Source organism: Furipterus horrens, unplaced genomic scaffold, assembly GCF_987537825.1.
Source record: "Furipterus horrens unplaced genomic scaffold, mFurHor1.1.pri manual_scaffold_17, whole genome shotgun sequence".
NCBI classification, from domain to species: Eukaryota; Metazoa; Chordata; class Mammalia; order Chiroptera; family Furipteridae; genus Furipterus; species Furipterus horrens.
This window is the reverse complement of record NW_028327187.1, coordinates 40,251,835-40,272,371: the sequence shown is the minus strand read 5'-3', so window position 1 is coordinate 40,272,371 and position 20,537 is coordinate 40,251,835. Positions and strand designations below refer to the sequence as shown.

The following is a 20,537-nucleotide window of genomic DNA, read 5'->3' as shown; positions in this document are numbered from 1 at the left end:
TTGTAGTTGTCTTGGTATTCTTTCATTTTAGGTTCTATTCTAAATTAAAAAGAATCTAAGGGGGGAAAAGAACCTAGGGACTATCCTACCCACTGAAATGATCATTAAGGCTTTCATCTAGCCCTAATTATGAGTGCTCCTGTCTTGTAAAATTTTGCATGCTCATTCTGTTATGCTAAAATAATTGTTCAGGTTTATTAATAATAAAATAATAGCTCTTGCTTAGCATGATCATATAATTACTAAATAATAAACTTTTTAAATATTAAAATAAGTTTTGAATATTTTTGTGAATGGGTTTTAAATTTCATTGTACTGCAGATTCAAATCTTGAATACAATTTATCAGATGAGTATTGCAAGCATCACTTCTTGGTTGGTCTACTTCTGAGGGAAACCGCCATTGCTCTGCAAGACAATTATGAGATCAGATATACAGCTATCTCTGTCATAAAGAATCTTTTGATAAAACATGCATTTGATACTAGATACCAGCACAAGGTAAGGATGTCTATATAATTATCAGTATCATATTAGTAAATTTCTGCTAAGATTTTATATTAAAGATGAAGTTTTCAGTAAGGAATATAATATGAACACTGATGAAGTTACTTTTACAAGTAAGTTTTGTTTCAGTTTCAAATAATTAGATTTTTAAAGTATTGTTTAATTAACTGTTGAAGAAAATGCTGGTTTCTCCCTTTGGCCATATTTTGCCCTGCTTTTCCCAGGAATAAGGATTCTGGGAGAATATTAAGAATGCAACTGCAATTGAAAATAGTCACTTTGAGGAAGAAGCAAGCAATCAATTTTTCTAACATCAATATTTCTCTCCCTCTCTCTTTCTCCTTTTCCCTCTAAAAGTAAATAAATAAAACCTTTTTTAAAAAGAATATAGTCACTTTGAATCATATTATTTATGCAGAAATTCAAGCTGATTTGTGTTTTATCAGAAGTAGGATTGATTTTATTATATAAATCTATTTAATTATTCCTTTTAATAGTTTGTTTAGGCCTGTGAAATTTCTTCACTACATTTAATAGATGTTCTATCTACCCCACCCCCAATCATTTTCCCTCTGTCATTGAAGCTGAGGAAATAAACATTTCTGTCACAAATGGCAGCACCACTGTTGATTTTGCTCTCCAGGACATCAGTGCATGGCCTCAACTGCCACTGTCATGTCCAAATAAAAGTAATCCCAAAACACTTGATATTTATAAGCTGGTAATAACAACAGATGTTGCATGATGTACTATTTTCCCCAGAAGTTATTATAAACCAACCTTTATTAAACACATCTAGAAAGATGTAGAACTCCCTTTGCAGACAGTTGTAGGACCAAAAAAAAAAAAAAAAAATCAGACTTGCTATTCCCACACTGAAACCTGCCAGTGGAACCTGCTAATAGAATATCAGGTGGGATTGGCATGCTGACCTGACATGCTGGAATGGTCCATGAAGTAAGACTTTCTCAAGTGGTCCTTGGACCTTGAGTTGCTCATTGATTCTACCTTGATGAAGGGCATGACATTTCTAAATCATATCATTTGCTAAAATATTTATCTGGGTTACTGGGTTGGCCATTTTAACTGAATGAGCTGGTGGATTTAGGCATTGTTTTCATTGATTTTGTTTTTAACCGACTGTTCTCCTGCACTGTGTTCATAGACCCACTGTTTGAGTATTACATTATATGATTTTGATTCTGGACTTCTGGGGGGCTTCCCAGTGCTTCTGTCCTCTTCACTGGCAGATGCTCTCCTTATTCTTAACAGATAGAGTCTATATATTTACTATATTATTTATACCCAGGTGAATATTTTGATAGCTACTTAGGATAATTTCACACCTAAAGGTTGGACACCTCAATAAAAAAACTATTCTCTGGAAACTCAGTTTTTTACAGTATAAAAACAATGTGTATTTGCCTTCCCTGAATAAACTGAAAATGTTGTCTTAGTAAGGAACAAAACACTGGTTTATGTTCAAACACCATAACTATTTCATGATTTGTTACATAAATTATAATTTTTCAAAAAATTCATATACTCTTATAACCATGTGTACTCTTTCAAATATACCCTTATACCTATAGATAAGTATGTTATTGATTACTAAATCATTAATATAAGACATAAGTATGTCAAATATATGTAATAAGAACTTCTTCTTACTGAATAAATGTGGATGTGCCTGTAAACCTTATATACATTACACATGGGTCTGTGTGTGAAGACCACAGCTGTAGTTGCTATTTGCTGCACCTTTAACATATATATTCAAATCTTATTAACATTAAATCCTTTGGGCTTGAAAAAGTATTACTATATGGATTTAGAATAACATAACTTACCTGCTCTCAAATGGCTCAAGGTAACATCATATTGTTTCATAATTTGTCCCTTTGTTTTTACATTCAAATAACATTATGTTACTTACTATTATACTCATTTTGGAAAGCTGACCTGGAGATGGGCTTTATTCTTTTTCTGCAGTAGTCCCATTTGTCCTTAATAAACAAAAAAATGCCTGCCAGCTATATCTAGTTATATTTCTCTAATTACAATTAAAAATTATTTTTACCCTCACCCAAGGACATTTTTCATTCCCTTTGGAGAAAGAGGAAGGGAGAGAGAGAAACATCTAATTATCGGTAGCCTCCCATATGCACTGGGGATCATACATGCCCCGCCTGGGGATTGAACCTGGAACCCGACCCACAATCCAGGCATGTGCCCTGACTGAGAATCGAACCTGCAGCCTTTCGGTTATGGGACAGTGCTCCAAACAATTGAGCCACACCAGCCAGGGCTAATTACAATTGTTTACATACAAATTTTGCTCCCTTTTTAATGTGATTCTGTTATTTTATAACATAGATTTAAACTCCTTAACTTTGAGATGTTATTTATTACTTCCTGCAGGTTGCATTGTTTTTTGTCACATTATAACTATAATAACATTCTCCCCCTTAGTGTAGTTTGCTCTGTTTTATGCCCCCTTTTAGATGAATATTGATATTGACTTAACACAAGTTAACTGGTATAATATATCTAAGTGAAGATATATCTTAAAAGTCTTCCATTCCAACCAAGCTTAGTCAAACCTTTAAAAATGCTAGTTACCACTGTGTTCTTGTTAACTGTTGCTTATGCCTAGCAGTGGAGAAAAGGGTCTTATGTAATGTGGAGGATAATGTCTTTAGCTGTACTTTCAAATAATTCATGGAAGTACAAAATGAACTTCCCCTTCATTAAGGAGGAAGTTATACTCCCCCCACCCTATCTCTTCAGATGAAAGTGAAGGAAAAAGGGGTATCACTAATGCCTTACCTAGAGGTGGAATTTTACATACAGATGGTCCTCAACTTCATATGGGGTTACATACTTAAACATCCATTGTACATTGAAAATATTATAAGCTGAAAATACATTTAATACACACCTTACTGAACACCCCCAAATATGCTCAAAACACCTGCACTAGCCCACAGTTGGGAAAAATCATCGATCACAAAGCCTATTTTATAATCAAGTGTTGAATATCTCATGTAATTTATTATGCATATCACTTTTGCACCATTGTAAAGTAAAAAAACCATAAGTTCCAAAAAGTTTGGAACAATCTGTATTTTACATCACATATTTGGACATTATTTACTTTTTAAAACTCTGAGGGCAGTATATGTACACACACATACACAGCTATTGTTGTCTGTAAATAAGTTAAACATTATGCCTGTTTGAGTGTTTAAGGTTTTAATACCGTGGGAAAGTTTGAATGCCACGCTCATTACCCTTCCAGTGACCCCTAATGCCCTTTCCTCTTTGTTCAAAAGCTCCAGACAGGTTTTAATGAGTATAGGGTTCTCTCCACTAGAACTTTGCTTCATGGACCTGGTTAACCAAAGCTTCGCTTCCTTTTTCTGTTTGGTCCAAAGAATTCACAGACGGCCTGAGTAAGAGGCCATTTATCAAATATAAATGATGATGCCAAAGTACAGGTACAGAGAGAAGCTTCAAGCACCCATACTTTTTATAATGTTGTGCCATAGAGGTCTTATCTAAATCTCCAGACAAGCCTCCTAAAGTCCTGAAATATGGAGGGCAACTCTTGTACTGTGAATACCACTGTTTTTACTGATTTCAGTGTATGTATCTGGTAAGGAATGTCTGTAGCTGAGAAAAGCCATAAGTAAATTTCTATAAGAGGTACTGCATTAGTTAAGACTATTGTGGCCAGCTTTAGTTACATATTTACAAATATTATCAATCTCCCAAGCCTTAAAAATGACTTAGGGAGCCAAGATCACATTATTTTAACTGCAGCTTTAATCAAGGTAAAGCAATGTTTCTTGAGTGAGTACAGTAATTTATTGTTTTTTCACTCCTTCCTTCCTCCCTTCCTTCCATCCACCCACCCACCCATTTATTCAGCTAATGCATGAGTACATTAGCCATCTGCTGTGTGCCCAAGCACTGCGGATGAAGCAGTGAATAGGACAGACATCATCCCTGCTCTTATGAAATTCAGCCCTCACTAAAGTTAAATATGACTAATATGATCTGCTTTATAGGTCAACTGTTATTAAGACAGTAAACTTTTGCCTTTTATGTTACGTAGTTAATTGTAATTGAGGCATGTGATTTGACTGTATATAAATCGAAATATCAACAATGTTCTGTGGTAATTAGTTTTGAGACTATAAGTCTAAATAGACTCCTGCTTCACTAATGTGTTATGGATATTAGCCTGCTTTTAATTTTTAAACCGTTAGATGGAGCCAACTTTATTTGTAATATATGTATTACAAATATATATTGTATATATTTTATACCTATCAGGCTTCTAAAAATATTTTTTAATCACAGATGACATAATTTATTATAGTAGTATTAGGTGTACAACATAGCAATTAGACATTTATATACCTTACGAATTGATCTCCCCAATAAGTTCAATAGCCACCTGGTACCATACATACTTATTACAATATTATTGACTGTGTTCCCTATTTGTTCTTCTTAAACCCTTCATCTTTTTCATGTAGTCCCCTATTCCCCCTTACACCTGTCAATGGTCAGTTTACTCTCTGTATCTATTTGTTTCTGTTTAGCTTGTTCATTTATTTTCTTAGATTCCACATATAAGTGATATCAGTATACCTATAAGCTTGCCTCCTGATAATTATTTTTCAGAACCAACAAGCCAAAATAGCACAGTTGTACCTCCCATTTGTTGGACTGCTTTTGGAAAATATACAGCGATTAGCAGGTCGAGATACCTTGTATTCTTGTGCAGCCATGCCTAATTCTGTAAGTAGTAATGTGTTTTCTATTGGCATTTATCTTGTTTTATTGACTATATTTGGAATTGGTATCATATGCTATATGGTCTCAATCTAAATGGTTCACTTTTTACTCCTGGTTTACATTTCTTAAACTTGAATGTGCATATGAATCACCTGGGAAATTTGTTGAAGCAAAATCTAACTCAGCAGGCCTGGGTAGAGCTTTTTTTGACTATGTGTTTTAAACAAGCTTTTGGCTGCTTCTGGTGCAAGGATCATGCTTTAAGTAACAAGGTCCAAGAGAACACCAAAAAATCCCTTGTACTTAGTGTTTTAAGAATTGTTATTCTTGTCTTTATACATTTATTAAACTTGAAAGTGAACAAGACTTCTTCACCACCAAAATGTTAGGTACCAGGGATCAAACTGTATTCCTTTGCTTCTCTCCTCCTTGACAGCCTCCTTTCAGTACTTCTTCATGGATCACTTTTAGCTCATCACAATTGGTCTGTGCCTTTTTCTTCTCTTAGCACAGCGGTTCTCAACCTGTGGGTCGCGACCCCTTTGGGGGTCGAACGACCCTTTCCAGGGGTCGCCTAAGACCATTGGAAAACACATATATAATTACATATTGTTTTTGTGATTAATCACTATGCTTTAGTTATGGTTGGGGGTCACCACAACATGAGGAACTATATTAAAGGGTCGTGGGATTAGGAAGGTTGAGAACCACTGTCTTAGAATCTTGGAGTTTAAAGGAACTTTGGAGGTGATAAGTTTCCCATTTGGCCAAACACCTTTTGCCATTATAATAATCAAAACTTTACTTCTCACATTAGACCTAAAGGCTTTTATTCCACTTGATCATATATTGTTCCAAACCCTTTACATTCTTGGTTATGCTCTTCTGGATATGCTCCATTTTACCAATCATCCTATTAAAATATGGTGCTTAGAATTGTACACTTTAAAGTCTGCCCAGTGGGACTGTAAACTCCTACCCCACCTCCACTCCATGTTCTGTATGGCCCAAGATCACCTTTATACTTCCATTGGCTGTGTCACATTATTGGGTGGTAGGTTAAACTGTGTCCTCTACATCTTCCTTTGGAAGTCTCCCTATCTTGATTTGTCAAGCTTCCCCCGGGTTCCCCAGAAATCTGCTTCTAAGCATCCCTGGTGGCTTAATTACCTGTAGCTCCCAATTATATCACCTACCTGGGTGTTAGGCTGGTGTTTCTTTACGAACACCATAGCTCATGCCTATGTTTACTCCACAACATTTGACAGTGATATTTGGGAATATTTTACTTACTTTTTTTTTTTTTTTTTTTTTTTTTTTTTTGCAGCTCAATTTCACCTAGGGCTTCTGGTCACATCCCTCTCTCCTTCTAGCATTGCCTCTGGTTCCAAGCAGGAGAATTGAACCAGGTGGCACCAGTTGCAGCTTTTACCCGCCATCTAGAGTTATGTCCCTTAGCCAGGGGTCATGGTTAACTCAGTATGCTAGTACCCAATTATTTTTTAAAGATCTGTCACATAAATACCAATACTGATACCTGATTTAGGCTGTCACAGTGAGCTTTGTTTAAAATTAGGGTATCACTTTATACTATTAATTTGATTTCTTACCCTAGTGTACAAATTAAATAACAGAGGTATCACATTGTGTTACAGGCATCCAGAGATGAATTTACATGTGGATTCACTTCACCTACAAGTAGAGGCAGTCTGAGCGCTGACAAAGACACTGGTAATTAAGCCCTTTAAAGATTATACATGGAGTGGCTGTTTAGAAATGTACCCTGTCCTTCTGTATTTTTGAAATAATTTATAATAAAAACTATACATAGCATTATCTCTACTAAAAATTAAAATCTGACTCATACTCGCGGCCACATTTTTTTGCTTAGGTTTCCTTCTCTAAGCTTGTTTAAAAATGTAGCTTAGTATACTGAAAAAGTAGAGGATAATGAGAAGAACCCTGACCTCCAATCCTCTTATCTGTCTGTGGTCTTGGACAAGGCACTGCCCCTTTCTGGGCCCAAGTTTCCTTATCTATAAAATTATCTCCCAAATTGTGTGGCTTTATTTGATGACTTTCAGGGAATTTCTTTGTGGTTTTATGCATAGTAAAGTGTTTGAAGAGATACAAAAAATGCTTATAATTTAGTTTCTTTTGCATTTTGATATAATATATAAGCTTTACAATTTTAGATGACCAAGCTCTAATCCCTAAAATATATCTTTACTTAAATTAACCCAGTACTTATTTTAAAATATTTTTTGATAATTCGTCCTGTTGCTAACAAGGACTTGGCTTTTCTTTCCAGCTTATGGGTCTTTTCAAAATGGACATGGAATTAAGAGGGAAGACTCAAGAGGTTCCCTCATCCCAGAAGGAGCAATAGGATTTCCAGAACATGGCAGCACTGGTGAAAATGTAAGAACCTAAGTAACTAGGATATCCTTAGTGATGATGGTTTATGCTACAAAAATCTTTCTTTTTGTGTAAATAAGAGGCTCCCTACTCTCCTGTAGTCTATTCTGAATTTGTAAAAAGCATCCCACAATTTTTGGATGTTTTAGCAGTTGCTTCCTATCCTGGCAGCTGCTACTTTGATATCTTAAAACTGTTTATAGGGGTCAACACATTCATCTTTTAAGAGGTCTAACTCAGAGTACCTCCTTTAACCCCTAGCACACTGTTCTAGAGAGGGAAGGTTCAAGTTTTAAATATCTAATGTACCTCGCCACTTAAAACAAATCACTTCCTGTCAGGATTAATTCAGCCTTTCATTCTGTTATAATAATTACATTAACTTGGTAAAAAAAAAATAGGTCCCCAAATTTAGGATATCAGCAATTCAGTATCACTTCATCAGAATGTACTTTCCAACTCTTCTTAGTTTTTCAAGTTTATGGGATATGTCTGCCTTGAATAAGAGAAACCTCATTTTAGACCAATAAAACCTTGTTATGCTGCTATGCAAAATCATAAGACATATGAAATTAGCATTAGAAAGGTTAATAAAAATAATAAATTCCAGCTTTCAGCTTAGAAATGAAAACTGAAATAGTGATTTAGGACAGTCATACAACTCTGGCAGGACCAGACCTGGACCAATTTTCTAATTCCAGCACTTTTCCTCCTGTATCATGGCACTTGTAGTGTGCATCAGAATCCCCTGGGAGACTTAATAATCTAGATGGCTGAGCCTCAGCCTTCGAGTTCCTGGTTGGGGCCTTGGATGGGACCTCCTAATTTGTATTTCTAAGTTCTCAGGTTACGCTGATGCTGCTGGTTGAGAACCACCTCTTGAGAACCCCTGTACTATAATTCCTTGAGCCTTTGGATATAGTAACTTATTCACAAAGGTTTCTAATTCACATCATTTAGAATATGACAACAAGCACTGTCATAAGTAAGACAAGTAAAGGACAAAGAAGTTAAATGACTTGCTAGTAGTCACACAGCTAGCAAGTATTTAGAACCTAGGTGTTTTACTCCAACTGAAAGTTCTTTCTTAGTAAATCCTACTATATTAAATGTATATCCCTCAGCCCAGTTTAGCTCAATTGAAAGTATTGACTTTTAACGAGGGCAGATTCTTTATTTATATAAATTGCCAAAGAGGTCAGATCTTGTCATGCTTACCAACTGATATGTTAACAAAAGTGATTAAATAATAGGACTGTCACTATTTTGTAGAAGCTCCAGTTTTGAAGTATTACTGAGTCCTCCTTATTGTGTTTATCCTGTAATGTCATTAGCCTTTTTAAAGATAAGATTTTCTGACCTATAATTTGGAGTTTGAAAATCTCTCCTTGGAGTTTATTAAAATCCAAAGTGTTCCTTATACTTCCATGTACCTTAGTTAGGTTCCTCCCTGATGTAAAAGCTTTGTTTCCTAGAATAGCCACATGAGATTATTTAAAATGTTTACTATTAAAACAAAGGGCCTATGGGAATTAAATATTCACGATATTCACGGCTGTATCTTGATAAAGACCCAAGATAATTTCCAGTGATATTACTAAGGGCAGTAGCAATAAAGAGTCAGCCCATTTACCTCCCAAGTATGATATAAAATTTGGATTTATGCGTAGAATTTTTCCAAACAGGGCTAATGATAAAAATAGTTGTTGCGTTAAAGGCTATGGGAAACTGTTGTACCAATATTGTTCACAAAATTCCTGCCTTTATGCTATAGACCCGGCAGAGTTCTACAAGGAGCAGTGTATCCCAGTATAACCGACTGGATCAGTATGAAATCAGAAGCCTCTTGATGTGCTACCTATATATAGTAAAAATGATTTCTGAAGGTGAGTTTCCAGCATATTAAGCCTGAACTCTACTAGACATCTACCCCACAGACTCAGTTTCATGTGACAAATCTTTGACCATCATCTAGAGCACATACTCATTAGAAACAGATCTTTGAAAACTCTGACCTTAAAAATGTTCCTGTATTTTAACTTAATGTATGTATGTTCATTTTAGTCATACACACTTGGTTTTTTGAAATAATTATTTTAAAATTTAATTTCTAAAATGAGGCAATAGTTTTAGAAGCATTAAAACATTTTTCATGCAGCACATATAATGCATTAAGTGACCAATGTAAACAAAAAACACCAATAACCAGAATTCATATTTAATACTTTAACTTTTGACCCAGGATTTGCAAAATCATAAACAAACCAAAAATAAAACAAAAACAGGAAGGGTTCTTTGAGAGTAAGGAATGGCATTGTTGCTTTCATAGTAACATATGATGGTCATAAATTACATGTCTTTTGGATCTGGAAGTAAAATCACTATCCTTTCCCAAATATTACATTTATTCACACATTCCTCTCCCTTTCCTGTCACTTTCTTTTCTTAATATTTATGCTCAAAAAAATAATATGCAGGAATCAAGAACATAAAAGTACCTGGGTTCTGATCATTGTAGTTATCTTTTACTTATTTTCTATTTTCAGTAAATATTTTTTGCAATACTACAGAATAATATAATAAAAACAAAATAAGCTGACAGCTAGAGAGACCTTAAAACAAATCAATAGCTAGACACGAACAATAAATTCTAAGGTACATAAATAAGACAGCAGATAAACCCTGACCAGTGTGGCTCAGTTGGTTGGGCGTCGTCCCGCAAAGTGAAGGTTCGCTGGTTTGATTCCTGGTCACAGCATATGCCTGGGTTGCAGGTTCGGTCCTGGGTCGGGACGTGTCTGCGAGGCAGCTGATGGGTCCTGGGCCGGGATGTGTCTGCGAGGTAGCTGAGCAGTCCAGAGTCGGGGCACGCGAGGCAGCTGATCGATGTCTCTCTGTCACCTTGGTGTTTCTCTCCCTCCCTCCCCCCCTCTAAAAGTAAATAAAATCTTAAACAGTAGATAAAATAACTAGCATCTTTAAGTTCTAAGAATGTATGACTTAAAGTCAAAGTATATCGAGGCTATATGGATGGGCCTCAAGGTTTTGGGAAAGTTATGAGTAAAGAGACCATTTTCAACCTGGTGGTAGTTTGTTCCAGGAGATGATGGACCAGTTAACAACTACAACTTTAGCTGTTTATATCTTCCCATAAGGGGGAAAGTGGGAGAATGTAGACAGTAACTGCTAATGTGTATGGGGTTTCTTCATAGGTTGATGAAGATATTCTAAAACTGTAGTGGTGGTTTTACAACTCTTTGAATATACTATAAACTGTTGTACTGTGTACTGTTTAAATGGGTCAGTTTTATGGTACATGAATTTTTCTCAATAAATTTGTTTAAAACAAAATAAACCCATCAGACACGTGGAAAAAAAAATAAAGAAAAAAAAGTTGATTACCACTACAGTTCAGGGAAAGTAAGACTGGGTTGGGGGTGGTGGAGAGAAAAAAAGGAGGAGGAAGAGATGCATTGCTGCTAGTTCTCTCCTCTTCCACTGCAGTACATGTGCATACACACACGATACAAGCACACACTCATACACACCATTTACTATGACCTACGCACATGGTGCACGCAAGACACACACACTCTGTGACCTAAGCACATGGTGCACGCGAGACACACACACACTGTGACCTGCGCATATGGTGCACGCAAGAGAGACACACACATACACACAGTCTCTGCAACCTATGCACATGGTGCACGCAAGACACACACACACACACACTCTGTGACCTATGCACATGGTGCACGCGAGAGACACACACACACTCTGTGATCTACACACATGGTGCATGCGAGACACACACACAGACTGTGACCTACGTACATGCTGCACACAAGACACACACACACACAAGACACACACACACACACACACACACACACACACACACACACACACACACACACACACACACACACACACACACACACACACACACACACACACACACACACACACACACACACACACACACACACACACACACACCAGTGACGAGCTCCTGGCTGTTTCTTGAGAACTTCGTAGGTCCTTCTTTTGTAAATGTTGTCCTTTACTTGCTAAATATTTGGTCTTTGTTATTAAGGTTTTTCTTTCTTATACTTTCACTTTTTGATTTTCTAATAGCACATTTTTAATAAGTACTATACAGTCTGTGTCATATCTTTTTATCTTTTGTGCATGTAAAGTCATGCTGCATGGTATCTTTTAAGGTCATATTCATTTTATTCCCCAAAATACTGGCTTCTGGGTCCTTGCCAATGGATGAATTCTAGTTACTTTGCCCAGTCAGGTTAATAATTTATTTTAATCGCTGGGCTTTTTTTTAATGGTTCATAAACAGTTTCAACAAAACAGAATTCCCTTCAGTTCTTCTCTTGGCTTTCCTCTTTATTGGTTCATAAATAGTAGCGACTTAATTTCAACAAAAAGATACTTTTATATGGAAGTAGAAGGAGCTATAGTTTATTAACTGGCAATAATTCACTGTTTAAAGTCTTAGACATTTTCCAAACTGTTTTAGTCTTATTGCCTTATCTTGTCCTGAGAAATGGAATCAAAGTCAGAGGTTATCAGTTACATAGTGTGAATTGACTGCAAAACTGTCCCGTGAAAGAAAAGCAGTTTATTTAAGAGAGAGAATAAGGGATAGCTACTTCCTTTTTTCAGACTGCATCCTTGCTTTTTTCTTTTCCATAGATCTCAAACTGTAACCGTGGCTCTGATCTGGACACTTATCAGCACTACACCCTGCTACATCTGTAGATTCATTAGTATCCTTTCTTAGAGTCGATTGTTCACTAGAAGGTTTCTGGAAACTAGCATGTCTTTCTAAAAACCTAACATCGTCGCAACGAGGAAGAGATACAACAATCCTTCTCATGTCTATACAGTCGAAAGTAAATACATTTGAAGAGGGTGTTTCCTTTCTCAGTGGAAAAAGAGGAAGTGAGGGTGTATTTTTAGGCTTATCTTCCTCTGACGTTTCAGATGCTATTTTAATTTCTGGCAGTTGTTCTTTAGCAGTACTAGAAAAGCTGCAATGGCTGCCCATCTGAGTAGAGGGCTTCTGTGTGGAGGTGTCATGTGTAAACATCTCCTTTTCTGCCTGGTCAAGCTTGTATTCAAGAAGGTTTAAGAGAGTTTCAAATGCACCACTCCCAGGGGTACTTCGTGTAGATACTGAGGCAGGAATTACAATAGGTGACCCCAGGTCGGCTTACTGCTGGTTTCAGAGACAAGCTTCTCCTGAGTGGTCTCATCTATGTCAGATAGGTTCTGACTATGAAATAGAGAGAAAAACTGTTGACGTTTTTGCTCTCTCTTTTCCTCTTCAGATTTTATCTGTTCAGTACCTGTCAACTGGTCTAATTTCACAGGCTGATGCATCTCATTCCCTTTTTCATGGTACTTGACCATAGAAACTGAGGCAGCCTCTTGACTACAAGGAATGGTGTCGCTCTCTGAAAAATGACTGAACTCTTGCTCAGTCAATTTAAGTTTTGCATAAAGCATTTTATTTTTTTCTCTTAATTTATTTCTTTCTGCAGTGACCTCAGTAATAAAAGTAAGGTTTTGTTTTTGGATAGCATAAAATTCTCTCTGTAGTGTAGCCTTGTATTTTTCATTCACTGAACAGCGTTCACAAGTTTTTGAGCGTAACTGATCTCGCAACGTCTGAATGGTACTACTGAGGGCTTTTTGTTGCTCAATCAACTCTTCAAGTTTGGCTTTGGAGGCTGTTCTCCTTATGTCTGCCAATCACTCTTTCCTCAAACTGGCTAATTTTGCCTGTAAACGGCGTACCTCTTTGTCATGGAGTTGTTTCAGTTTTAGCCAAGTTTTTTTAAACTCATCACTTGACACGTCACATACACATGATTCTAATTGAACACTTTCTGAAGATATCTCATCACCTTTGCTGCCTTCCCCATCCACCTTCCCTGCCCGCATCTTGTCTCACTGAATTTGGAAACAGTTGAGACAGGCAAACGGCTCCTCGCCGCCACTGGCGAGAAGATGGTTTCTGACTAGAGTTAGGCCGCGGCAGGGATAAACAGTCACGCCTTTTACAGACCTTATGTGAAGCTTCCACAGGGAAGGTGTGGGTTCGGGGGTGGCTCAGGAATGGGTCAGGTATGGATGAAAGTGTCCCGGACTTCTGGTGGAAAGGAGGTCTCAGGATTTCGACAGGAAAAGCAGGTGCTAAGGAAAAGAAAGATGGCGCCTTCGACCAGCCTATGAAGAGACCGGAAACCCGGTGACTTCTGGGAGTCCAGCATCTCTGAGCTTGGAAGCATCCAAAGGCGGGGGATTGCGGAGAGGGGGGCGGAAGTTACTGCTAGCTGAATTTTGTTTTTAATCTAATTTGATTGAATTCTGGCATTTTTGTTTTTGATGCTCGGTATTTTGATATCATTGGGAACTGTCAGTACTCATGGTCTTTAAAAAATTGGAAGTAAAGCCAAAAGCCCCACATTCATCCCTCCTTTGACCCCTCCATAAAATCTATATTGCCTAGTCCTCCATCGCCATCTTCACGAGGCTCTAGCTTGTTTTGCAATTATGTTATATGCCTATTTCTGCCATTTTTCCGATATGTTTACATTTTTCGAAAAGGATCTGCTGACACCGTTAGCTATATCTGAGTAGGATGAAAAAAGACTGGAAAGTTAAGTGGCTGCGATTTACTTTTTTTTTATTAATCTCCGTAACTAGGTGTGTTGGAAGTAAAGAAATAGGTAAAAAGATATATACATGATAGATTTGAAGGACTTTTATGTCTGAAATAGTTGTGGGTGTGGATGTGTGTGTGCATGCACGTGTTGCCACAACTTCAGAATTTATAATACAAAGGCAAACAGGAGAAAAAATATCTGTCTCTTCTAGAGTTTACAGTTCTTAGACTTTTTGGTTCAGGGAGGTCTGAGTAGCAGGCAAAAGTACTTGACACCCATTTAGCAAAATGCACATAAACGCACCATCTTGCATAAAATTTTGAGAAGTTCATCAAAAACCCCAGGTCTGCTTCCCTTCCTTTGTTTTTAGGGATGATATGAAAATTGGGATAAGCTATCCAAAAAGAACATTTACAAAATAAATAAAAATGTTGAAGTTAAAATAATAACAGATTAAAGGATATATCTGAAATTAATACAAAAGAATACAGTGTGTGTTGGGCAGAATTGACCATGAGTTGATGATTCCTGAAGCTAAGTTATTAGTACTTTGGGGTTCACAGCACCATTTGCACTAATTATTTCAAGATCTAACACTATTTATTCCATTTTTTCCAGATACTCTCTTAACTTACTGGAATAAAGTATCTCCTCAGGAGCTCATAAACATTCTTATACTTTTAGAGTAAGTTAACTTACTTTCATAAATTTTCCTCTTATTTGGGTGAGTTTATTTTTTATACATAATAAAATGTTACCTTTTTCCTGGTTTTAACATTATTTGCTAATTATGTAGGAAATATTAAACTATTTTGGTAATATAGATGGTGACATACAGGTTCTTCACACAAAAAGAAAACCATGGTGATGAAATGCTTTATGATATTATAGAAAACTCTAGCTAATGATAAACAATCTTTATAGCTTAGCAGGAGTCTTTCTGTGGTCTGCAAAACCGGAACTGGCACCAGCTGTCCTAAATCATTCAGAGAAGATGCTGGCTTAATAGAGCAGATTAAATTATTGGAATTCAGAATTTGTACTGTGAGATAGAGCTCAGTAATTCCACCTCTTTCAGAAATTCATAGAAATATTGCCTAATTTAGGTATCTTCATTCCAAGGCACTTGGAAAAATCTAGTCTTTTTTTTCTTTTCTAGGTAGAAGTAGGAAGATGTTCTATATGGGGTAGGGCAAAAGTAGGTTTGCAGTTGTGAGTATGTGAAACACAGTTTATTCTTCTATTACTTACTAATTATTGTATTTTTCATATGAACAACTGTAAACCTACTTTTGCCCCACCCTGTATCATATGTTGAGCTATTTTTACATTATTAATAAAAGCTAAAAAAAGTAGAATAAAATGAAGGAAAACTTAAAATAGTACACACATACGATATTGTATGTACATGTCTACCAAAACACAAAGCATAATCAATGCGTAAATATTTATCAAAATTTTGCAGACAATGGCCACAAACGAAATAGTTAAGATTAAAAAGAAAATAAACTATTATACTGAAATACTTACTGATGAAAATATATGATGTTAGGGATTTACTTCAAAAACTCTGGGAGGAGTGGGGGTAGAGGGAGAGCAGAGGACCTGTTCAGGGTAGAGGTTAAACAGAAATGGCTATTGGTTGATAATTGTTGAGGCTGGTAGGTGCTGGGTATGTGAGAAGTTGTTATGCTATCCTCTGTAATTTTATATGTGTTTGAGATTTCCAGTAATAGAAAATATTTTAACATCATTATAAAAAAAGTATAGCAATTAACCCAATGTTTACAGTTTAAGAAGCTTTTTCAGGTATTAATAACTGTACTGGAATACAAAGGATGATTTACATTGATAGGTTTTTTATGTGGTTAAAGTTGTATATGAAGATTTGGGTCTTTTTGATGCTGATGTAATTTTAACAAATGTAGAAAGATATATGGTAAGCCCCCAAATAGATAAGTATATATTTATTTCTGTCTACAAAAATATATGTTGTAATATGACTTAAGAGGCCATTCTTTGTGACACATTGGCTTTTCAAATATTGTTAAGTTGCAGAGAGAATGATAGCACTTTACTAACATGCTACTATTTTTCTTTCTAGAGTATGTTTGTTTCACTTTAGGTACATGGGGAAAAGAAACATAGCAAGGTAATTCCCACAGCATGGCAATTTCTACATTTTTCTTTTTCTTCCAACAGAAGGCAATCTTGATCATGCCATGTAAAAACTAGATCATTCATTTTGAATTCACTTGAAACCTATATAATTTTATTAACCAATGTCACCCCAGTGAATTCAATAGAATTTAAAAAGACAACCCATAATTTATATAACATAACTCAAAGTTTAAATTGAAACTAATGTGAGCTGATACATTTAAGTTTTCCAAAGGGCAATGGTTAGCCCTATATGCAGAGTTTCTGTCCTAATTCTGGAATAAATGCTGTCTTTTCTGAAGGATGTGTGAGAAAGGGCTAGATCCAGGAGAAGGCAGCAAACCATAAACTGAGGACAATTGTAAGGTCTGTACTTTTATTTACAAACTATCAGTATTCACCTCAGTTGCTAAGATAAATTTGCAACAGTAATTGGTATATAGATTATAAATTATCTATTTCTTCTTTTTGCTGTTTACAACTTACTGAAATAAATATTGGAAAAATGTTTGAGGAACCCCAAGGAAAATACTACTTGCTTATTTCAGTGATATATATTTTAGAGGAAAGAATTGGTCATTAAAGGAACTCAGAGTTTATTTTTTAATGTTAAATTCCATTGTACTTCCAAAAACTGAAAAGGCTGTTTAGTTGGGTTTTATAATTGCTGAGTCTCTGGAACATCATAATAATAGTTAATTCAGGTGACCATTTCTGCTGTCCTTCCTGATGACTTGAAGCTGACATGGTAACTATCACTATGAACCTTAACCTGTAACATTCTGCTAACTCTCCCACTATGTTTCCTAGAGAATAAACATTTTTTTTCTTCCTTTGTTCTTATATGACCCCGTTGTAATTTTTTAGTGGAACTTTAATATTAAAGGAAAAAATTTCAAATTCTTGCAATAGACATGTTTAAAGAGTAAAAGTTTCTGGTCCAAGTTTAAAACAAGTTCAGAAACATTTGATTGGCATTTATTCTTAAACATCCAGGAATTCCCCCCACCCCACATTTCAGTTCTCGAGTAGCCCTCTCACTGTTTTCACTGACTCTTGCCCTTCCTCACCTCCTAAGAAAAGACTGAATCTTACTTGAGTGTTGTCTACTTTACACTGATGTTTTTGATGAGAAGGAGGGAAGTAAATAACTCTCCAAATTCCTTAATTATTTACTTACAATATCAGCTCTTTTGAATATACATTAAAACTTCATACAACTTTCAGCGCCATCTTATTTAAGCCACGTAATAATTGGAAGAATATTGACCACAGTAGGGTGTTTATGTAGAAACCTAATCGTTTTTTTTTTTACTTAAATACCTAACATTGAGAAAATAGTATTGGAGTACTCCAGTTCCTAACGAAATTTTATTTTAGGGTGCATGATGCCTGGCTATCAAAACACTTTGGAGTAGACCGAAAATCACAAACCATGCCAGCTCTTCGAAACAGATCAGGAGTAATGCAGGCCCGGCTTCAGCATCTTAGTAGCCTGGAAAGTTCATTTACACTTAATCACAGTAAGTGGAAATGTGTGTAGGGTACTCGTTTGAAGCAGACCTACTAATACTATTTAAGCTTAAAGAAGTCCTGATTTAAATAACCAATGTGATTGAAAATGATTTCACATACATAGATCTATTTGCATATCTATATTTATATACCATTTTTTCATCATACATGACTAGAATAAAATATGCATGGATTTTTCAGCCATTTTAGTTAACGGTATTTTTTTTCTTAGTTCAGTATTCAGTTAATTTTTCCCACTGAATTGTTGTTCTTCTTTACATTGGATATCATTCATTCTTACTGTTAAATTTTAATGCAGGTAGTAACATAATAGTACATATAATATTTAGTTCCTATTCAATAATTTTAAGGGATTATGCATACTGGGCTGACTGCAGAAATTAAAGAACTGTAAATACTATTTTGACAAAAGTATATTTCACACAGGTTGAAGTATTGACAAGGCAAGTAGGACAATGGAAGCTAGCCTCTGAAAAGCAAAAATTAATAAAAAATTAAAGAGTGGGAAAACTTTTATTTCCATACAGTCCTCTGGAGCTTGCAGAGAAGGAAGCCAGCAAAAGTGGTTTTGTGATAAGGACTGATAATGAAAATTAAAATAAATGTCTTGAGCAGATGGGCCCTGAGCTGACAGCCTCAAAACCTTTAAAAAATGTGCCTTACAGCCTGCAAGGCCTAAAATGCCTCCCACATTATTTATTTTCTAGTAACATCACCATAGTTCATCACTGAAATCTTGTTTCTAAAGAAGTGAGCACCTAATTAACGTGTACAGAGCTGTTGATACAGACCTGAAGTAAAAACTAGTAGACTTGACTAACCAAGACCATTCTTGATTCAGGAATAAATACAGGGAAACCCATTAGATCTGCAGGTATCAAGAGCTTCCCTTCTTGCTTGTCTCTTGAGTTTTTTTGGGGAAAATTATTCGTAACTGTTATATGAATCTCTGTGTTTGGCAGTATAATTTACATTTTTTATCCTAGGTTCTACAACAACTGAAGCAGACATTTTCCATCAGGCACTTCTTGAAGGCAATACTGCTACTGAAGTTTCTTTAACAGTACTAGATACCATATCGTTTTTCACCCAGTGCTTCAAGGTAAAAACGAAGAGTTAGAATTCAGCAGGCATTGCAAAGAAAACATTATACAAAAAGTAACCAGGCAGAAGAAGCTTAGTGTAGTGAAAAAGTCCTGAGGACCAATAAGGAAATTTGTATGGCAGACTGAGTTTGGCTACTGTGTGACCGTGGGAATTCCATGAGACTCACATCCATGAAGTTGAGGGGATTGGACTAATTTGCCCTCAAGCTCCCCTCTACCTCTTAAATTCAATTTTTGTTTTTGTGTTTAAAAACACTTCTCTTTCATACTTTTCATTAAAATAGCCAGTAATTTTTAGCCCAAATATGATTGAATCAGCTTGCTCAAATGCCTGTTTTGACGAGGTGTCTTTGTAGGTTAGATGATGTCCAGACAGGCTGGCTGGCTTCCCTAGTCAGGCACTTAGTGTTTTTCCTCAGATGTTTGCCTCACAGTACAAATCATCATTGCTATGATTAAAAAGACTAAGGTAAAGGCAGTGACCTTACAGGATTGTTGTTAAGGGAGTGAACTGGGATAATGGATGTGAGAGTGCTTTGAAGAGTAAAAACTATATAGCTATAATGTGACATCAGCAAGAGAACTCAAAAAATGAAAAATCTTGCTTGCTTTCACCTAAGTTCCACAGATAATTTTTTTCTTTTCTCCCCCTTCTGTACTTTTCAAAGAGGCTCATAAGGGAAAACTGAAAATTAGATATTGCACTAATAAGAAATAGGCATCAGAATCCCTTCGTGAACTATTGTTTTTTCTGTTAAAAAGCCAACTAAATTCATTTTCCATTGTGCCGATAAATAAGGATATTTGGTCTCAAAGCCTGTATTGTATTCCTTCCTCCTATTCAGATGCTTATTTAGCAAACATGCCTCTTGGTAGATGTCAGGCACTACCCTAAGTGTTTTATAAATATTAACTTAGTTTTTTATTGTGGGGCTAGGGGAGGGAAAGGGGAGTGACCGTACATGGACACCAGGGATGTTTCTGAGGTGATGAAAATGCTGTAAAATTGGATTGTCATGGTTGCACAACTCTGTAAATGTCCTAAAAAGAATTGAACCGTACACTTAAAATAGGTAAATTTTATGGTATGTATATTATACCTTAATAAACTTAAAAATATGAACTCATTTCAATCTTCGTAATAACTTCATGATATAGATACTATTATTATTTCCACTTGAAAAATGAGCACACTGAAGCTCACAGGGAAGTTAATGCCATAGAGCTGGTATGTGGCAGACTCAGGATTCAGATCTAGGCCCGTTATCACAAGAGTCTGTGCTTCTAACTGTACACCATGCTTGGAAGTA

The 20,537-nt window shown here is 36.0% G+C and overlaps 1 protein-coding gene across 2 annotated transcripts in view; it reads left to right on the top strand.

Moving 5' to 3' along the window:
• DOCK11 (dedicator of cytokinesis 11) overlaps window positions 1-20,537 on the top strand; it is a 206,918-nt gene that overhangs the window by 125,542 nt on the left and 60,839 nt on the right. For both annotated transcript variants that reach the window (XM_090265104.1, XM_090265103.1), the window contains 9 exons: window positions 322-500; window positions 5,202-5,318; window positions 6,971-7,046; window positions 7,627-7,736; window positions 9,508-9,619; window positions 15,044-15,110; window positions 16,530-16,577; window positions 17,966-18,108; window positions 19,108-19,223. In XM_090265104.1, coding sequence (XP_090121230.1) covers window positions 322-500; window positions 5,202-5,318; window positions 6,971-7,046; window positions 7,627-7,736; window positions 9,508-9,619; window positions 15,044-15,110; window positions 16,530-16,577; window positions 17,966-18,108; window positions 19,108-19,223 — 968 coding nt within the window. The remainder of the gene's footprint in view (window positions 1-321; window positions 501-5,201; window positions 5,319-6,970; window positions 7,047-7,626; window positions 7,737-9,507; window positions 9,620-15,043; window positions 15,111-16,529; window positions 16,578-17,965; window positions 18,109-19,107; window positions 19,224-20,537) is intronic.